This window comes from Gobio gobio (assembly GCF_949357685.1).
Source record: "Gobio gobio genome assembly, contig: scaffold_119, whole genome shotgun sequence".
NCBI classification, from domain to species: Eukaryota; Metazoa; Chordata; class Actinopteri; order Cypriniformes; family Gobionidae; genus Gobio; species Gobio gobio.
Window position 1 is genome coordinate 40,545 of NW_027645686.1, and position 6,932 is coordinate 47,476.

The 6,932-nt window shown below is 39.6% G+C and overlaps 2 protein-coding genes across 2 annotated transcripts; both read right to left on the reverse strand.

Moving 5' to 3' along the window:
* Window positions 1–2,238: 2,238 nt before the first annotated feature.
* LOC307122422 (histone H2B-like) lies at window positions 2,239–2,613 on the reverse strand (the record flags this gene model as incomplete). Its single annotated transcript, XM_079846407.1, has 1 exon — window positions 2,239–2,613. The coding sequence occupies one exon, from the start codon at window positions 2,611–2,613 to the stop codon at window positions 2,239–2,241; it is 375 nt and encodes a 124-aa protein (XP_079702533.1).
* Window positions 2,614–3,319: 706 nt separating this feature from the next.
* Window positions 3,320–3,631, reverse strand: LOC307122423 (histone H4; the record flags this gene model as incomplete). Its single annotated transcript, XM_079846408.1, has 1 exon — window positions 3,320–3,631. The coding sequence occupies one exon, from the start codon at window positions 3,629–3,631 to the stop codon at window positions 3,320–3,322; it is 312 nt and encodes a 103-aa protein (XP_079702534.1).
* Between the last annotated feature and the right edge of the window lie 3,301 nt (window positions 3,632–6,932).

The following is a 6,932-nucleotide window of genomic DNA, read 5'->3' on the forward strand; positions in this document are numbered from 1 at the left end:
GTAGCAAGGAAGTAAACAGATGACAGCGCTGTTCTGCAAACCAGTCTGTTAAATGCTCATTCATACTTAACGTTATCCGACGAACACCTAACGTTACAAACACTAACGTTAAAATCTCAACAGCGAACCTGACATTAGTGTAAATGATTCTTTGATTAGAGCTTTTATGTATTGTTTATCTACAGGCATGCTAAACATGGTTCTGTGTGTGATTTGGCTAACTTACTAGTTAAAGCCAGTGCTTAGTGTTTGTTTTGGGTTAGTTCTTGCGACAGATATTTGGCTATAATCGTTCTAAAAATACAAAAGTTAAAGTGCCATTCAGTAGCGATCATTATAGATCCGCAGTCTTTACTCTCGAGGACTGAACAGGTTCTGCTCGATCATCTTCACTCAAATGTTCTGGGTCTGATTCGGGTGGTAAGGGGCGTGACGTTTCCGACGTGCACTGCGGTTAGCGAATCACAACACACTGGGCCAGCTAACCAATCTGAGCCCACTGCATATTTTTGAGGGACTGGCTTCATACAACCCGGAAAGCATCAGACCGTTTTACAAGGAGGGACAGAGCAGTGTAGAATAAAGGTCAAATATATGAAAAATAAGGCAATTTTTTTTTAAACGAAGCATGAACACATGTTACAGTGCACCCCACAAACACAGTCAAGCCTTCAAAAGAATGTGTTTTACCACCCCTTTAAACATCAGGCACCCAGCACTGGCTCTGTTGGTACAATTAACCACGCAGCAACTCCTTGGCATTTTGACTTACAGACCGCTAACGCCGCTACTAACCTACAACACGAGAGGTTTCTTCTTTCTGCCTCTCGGGTGCGTGCGCAAGCAGTGATGACGTCGCCGAGAAATCCATGTATAAAAAAATCAGAACTAGAAAGCTGTAAAACATTACCTATTAAATTATTTTTCACCAAAATAGGGCTCGGGCGTATGACGTCATTACTTTGCGTGGCGGCCATGTTGATGGCCTCATTTGCTGCTACTCGGACTACTGCGCACTGTTTATAGACGTGCTCCCTCTCAGTCGTGTGTCTTAATTTGGCGTTATTATTGGAAACCATTGTAAACCGTTGCTGCATTGTGGGGTGTAACACTAGATCACATAATCGCCATGGGAAAAAGTTCGAAAATGGATTAACTTTCCACCTCTTTCCTGCTTGGAGACGCAACTACGGAGACCAAGTATCCGAGGTAACAGAGTCGTCGGCTCGCTTGGATCGCGCTTGTAAGACAAACTGTTACCTGGGGATATGGTGTTGGCTGATCGCGGCTTTGACATAAAGGACAGTGTGGGACTTATGTGTGCCGAGGTAAAGATCCCTGCTTTCACAAAAGAACGCTGTCAGCTGGATGCAAGAGATGTGGGGAGCACAAGAAAAAATGCCCACCTCCGAATTCACGTGGAAAGGGTGATTTGTAACCGTCCGCAACAAGTACACTATTTTGTCAGATAAAGTACCGATTCACATGGTGTTGCCAAGCAAGGACGAATACATGACATTCCTCTATAAGATTGTGTATGTATGTTGTGCTCTGACAAACATGAGCCCTAGCGTTGAAATAAAATAAATGTGCATTAAATACAGCCATAAGTGTCTGTTGCATCCATACCCACAATCTTCAAAATAAATATACTTAAATCAATATAATGTGCAAAAGCAAGAAGTGTCACACAATCGCAATAACCGTATAATGTGCAAAAGCAAGAAGTGTCACACAATCAGATATTTTGTCAGTGTTTATTTGCAAGTAGTGCAACCCGAGAACACAGAACGGTGCAGAATGCTTCAAGGTAAAAGGTTAACGTTACATAGGCTTCATGATCTGCAGCTCCTGAACCCATCCATTTTTGAACTGCAAATTTCATATGAATCCAAACCGTTAATAGTTCCAATTTTGTCCATATACCGGTCCCTGGCTTCCCTATTTAACGTATCCCGGTAAATTCCACATCCTTTTCGGGATTTTAACATAGTTTTTCTTTCTCCCAACTCTGCTTCTCCTCGTTTGATTTGCTGTATGTTTACATTCGCGAGGCCATCAACATGGCCGCCACGTCCCAGAATGCAACGCAGCGCCCGAGCCCTATAAGCAATAACTTTAAAGATTAAAGCTAATTCATTAAATTATTGAACTAAACCGTGCAGAAAGACAAGCTCTTTATAAAGACGTTATGTGTGGCTCTTATAAGAGCCTTTGTGTGTGATGAGATGAGCGGCTTTACTTTGAGCTGGTGTATTTGGTGACCGCCTTTGTGCCCTCAGACACGGCGTGTTTGGCCAGCTCCCCGGGCAGCAGCAGACGCACGGCGGTCTGGATCTCTCTCGATGTGATGGTGGAGCGCTTGTTGTAGTGAGCGAGACGAGACGCTTCACCGGCGATGCGCTCGAAGATGTCGTTGACGAAAGAGTTCATGATTCCCATCGCCTTGGAGGAGATGCCGGTGTCGGGATGAACCTGCTTCAGGACTTTGTACACGTAGATCGCGTAGCTCTCCTTCCTGGACCTCTTGCGCTTCTTTCCGCCCTTGCCGGCGGTTTTAGTGACGGCCTTCTTCGAGCCCTTTTTAGGGGCGGACTTCGCTGGTTCAGGCATGATGAAACTTCACTCAGAGACACTCAAAGAGCAATAAAGCTGAGTTACTGCAGGCGGGTTTATATCCTCTACCCTATGCTAATATCAGAAGAGAAGAACGGCCTCTGTGATTGGGAGTCTCCACCCAGAGAATGATTTCATTGGCCATATTAAACGCTCCGTGACTTGGATGGGAGCCAATCAGAAGCTTTCAAATGTTAATCACGCCCCCCGACAACTACATCCGACTCCGCTCCTTGGTTTCATTTTCCCGTAATTTTCTGAATGAATAAGTGAAATATTGTGAATAATTTTAGAGCTCTTTGACTTCATAAGCTGGGGTGTCTATATTTTTAACGTTTATTTAGAAGCAGAAAAAAAGGTATTGTTTATTGCTTAATGTAGCAAACTCCATGGATTCACTATAATTTAATAAAATGTATGTACTTCAAAAGACAGGAATATACAAATGGAATTGCATCTTGTTGCGCCCAAAACTTGTTAAAAATGTAGTTTATTAAACTGCAGCTACAACACAGAATCGAACGAAACTAGCCAAAATAAACTGCCCTTTTAAAATGCTTCAGAAATCCCTCAAGCAAACACCATCATGAGTTTATATTACAAAAATATTTAGGACTATTTCAGAAACTAGAAACTTGTTCTGTGTGTGAAAGTGTGTGTGGCTCTTAAAAGAGCCGTTGGTGTTTTTCTTCTTCGTGAGTCTCTAACCGCCGAACCCGTACAGGGTGCGTCCCTGCCGCTTCAGCGCGTACACAACATCCATGGCGGTGACGGTCTTTCTCTTGGCGTGTTCAGTGTAGGTCACAGCATCACGAATGACGTTCTCCAGAAACACCTTCAACACACCGCGCGTCTCTTCATAGATCAGGCCAGAAATACGCTTGACGCCGCCGCGTCGAGCCAGACGCCGAATAGCGGGTTTAGTGATTCCCTGGATATTATCGCGGAGAACCTTTCGGTGCCGCTTAGCGCCTCCTTTCCCGAGTCCTTTACCGCCCTTTCCTCTTCCAGACATGACGACAGATTCTCTCAGATCCACAACAAATGAATAAAAGAACAACCTTTGGAGAAGAGGAGCTTATAGTCAGCTAGCGGACCTGATTGAAACCACAATCATGGGCGGTTCTAGTTGACGTCACCAAGCCGTGGTCAGACTTTTGATGCTTGAAAATGGGAATAAATGGGGTTTAATATTGATAACTATAGAATATAACTATATAATATATTAATTAACAAACTTCTGAAGACTTGACCCTCTATGGTATGTGATTTATCACTGAGGAAAAAAACATTTGTGGTGTTTTTCCTGCTTAAAATTGGACACTATAACAATATAAGTAATTTAAAAAAAAATCGTTATTTAAACTTATTTCGTTTTTTAAAAGTTTGTTTCAAGGCAACATTGCACATTTTGTATATGGTGACTTTCCATGTAGAAAAAATACATGAAAAACAATTTATTTAACCAGACCCTTGAACAAACACAAATATCCAGTTTAAAATGCATTACAAATTCCCTATATATATATATATATATATATATATATATATCTCGTTAGCTAGCTTTATCTATAAGCTAACACTGTTCTCTCACACCAGCCGCTGTTCTCCACCCCAGATAGCAAACGTAATGTCTCCTTCCATTGGTTAAAGCTAACAGTTGATAAAAGGTAAATCCTTCAATGATTCAAAGCATTAAGGAAAGATAAGGCCGGGCCAATAGCACAGTGGTTTTCAAACTTTTTTAAGAGCGACCCTCTTTTCTTTTTTGATGTCACGACCCATATATAGGCCTACAACCGTTTACATTCAAACAAGTCAAGCCAAGCATAAGAATACTTGTATACAATGGGCCATTTGACTGTATTCTCCATTAAACCAATAGATGGCACAAAAATTCAGCTCAGCATTTTTCCACACAATCGCTTTTGATTATTAATGCATTTGCAACGCAAAGTTGATTTTGCACTAATTTGATAGCTAGGCCAATATATGGGACGTTAATTAAGTGGTTAACCGTTAATCAACAAGGATTTTAACCAATTAATCGTTTGATTGAAAAAAAAAAACATGAAGTCGCATTTGATTGCATTCAGAAATAATACCGGTAAATAAAGCAAAATGTTATAATGTATTACAAACATTATAAACTCTACAAACATACCTATTGGTTATTTTAGTTTCCCTCCACAACAAATTAGGAATATGGTGTGGCGCCTTTAAGAGCTGCGCACTCCCTTGTTGAAGTGGCGCCCGTGCGAACGAGCAGAGGAAACATAAAATACTCCGTAATTTTGGTCATACAGATAATAAGATATAAAATAATAATAAAATTGCAAAGTGTTTACTTACATTGTGCTATTGTAAAATAAAGAAAATAAAGGTCTGGTAGATCCTTGGAGGTGATGGTTGGCTGTCCTGAATGGCTTGTTGGGTTGCTTAAAGAAGAAAATATGTGGGGTGGGGGGTTGGAGGTGGTTACACTCTAAAAAATGCTGGGTTGTTTTTTCAACCCAAACGCTGGGTTGAGACTGCTGGGTAAGAATGCTGGGTTGATTTAACCCAATTTGGGTTGAAAGTTGTTCTTAACCTGCAACCCAGCGTGCTGGGTTGGGAACGCGGACGTGAAAGAGAGCACGCACGTCACGCAAAAACACGGACGACACCAGTTGGAGAAGCCGCCATTTTCTTAGCGCATTCAGGAGGAAGCGAATAAAAGACGTTTATGCAGTTTATGGTAAGTAAATATACAAATTTCAAGTAGTTATCAATTGTTTTTTATCCAAGAGTATTTTGAGATTTCGTGGAAGGTGGAAAAGTTAGAAAAGAGCTTATATGGAAATATTCGCGGTTTTTTGCCTCAAGTCTTAACTGCCGCTTTTATTGGGTTTCTTATGTCTTATTTCCAAAAATTCTGTTAATAGAGGCTGTTATCAACATATATTCAATATTTCTCTAACGATTTTACTGTATAAACGCAGTTTTATGCTCTCAGCTCAATTGAGATTCGACCTCACGGCCGAATGACAGCCGCGCTGCGTCTCATACGACACAATTCTCTGTTCAGTGGACTAGGAAGAAAGCGCGCCACACTGTCATCACGACGCTGGCATTTGGAAGGGAAAAGGTAAGTTAAGTCCATTTTTAAAAATTGCTTCTGAATATGTTAACTTTACTTTATTATATTATTTGCTGTATTAGCTACGGGTTTGATTCGGTGAAGTTTAACTTACTATTCTAGCTTGGTCTTCTGTCAGAACATAACGTTAACGTTACTTAACAAATTTTCCGCTCCTGCTTTCGTTTAACTGTACATTAATGACAGTAGATGTTATTATTTTACTATGAGCAATCTACTTACTATACTTACTTTAAATTTGTATCTATTTAAACGTATATACAGTATATATATATTTTTTTTAACGTTACCTCGACCGCCATTTTGTCCGTGCCTCTCCCGAGATACGTTAAGTTAATTTGGATAAGAGCTTTTCTCAAGTTTTCTGTGATAATAAAATGCCTTTTGACTGACATTAATTTTTGTTTTATAGAATGTAAAGGCAGCAAGCACTGTGATCTTTCTGAAATGACTGGAAAGTGCATCGAAGGATATTGAAAAATAAATGCAAAACAGTAAGACCTTTTTGTTACTGTTGTACTTGTTAAATTATAATTTCATAATTTTTAGTTTTTGCCAAATGCTGCTTTGACGCAGAAGAGTGTTAAATCCAGCTAACGTTCCATCTCATTTTCCCACTTCTAATTTCAACTCTGTTATGCCTTGTATATTTGACATCATCGACCCTGATTTAACTAAGAGCAATGAGACGTTTTACATGTTTTCAGTTCTATAAACCTGACTACACTTGCCTAGTTCAATAATGTTAACTAGCAATTAATATAACAACTAACTAACATGCCCACCAATTTTGCCTTGCCACTCTGTAATTGGGATGTACATAATTTAGTCATAAAATGTATTTTATCTGTTATTTGATCTTAGATGGACGAATATGTGAAAACTAAACTAAGAGAATGGAATCTTGAAGAGTTAATTCCCACATTTGAAGGTATGTAGTAATATTTTACAGGGTTCATTGTAATTGTAAGCCACTTGCACACTTTAAGACTGAAAAATTAGTGTAATTTATCAAATCTGCTGTTCAAACAAGTGTATTTTTAGAAAAGGTTTGAATCTTCACTTGCCTCACTCACGATTCGATTACAATTCTGAGGGTAACAATTTGATTATATAATTTTTTATGATGCATCATGGTCCACTTCACAATACATTTTTCAGACTATACAATGCAAAT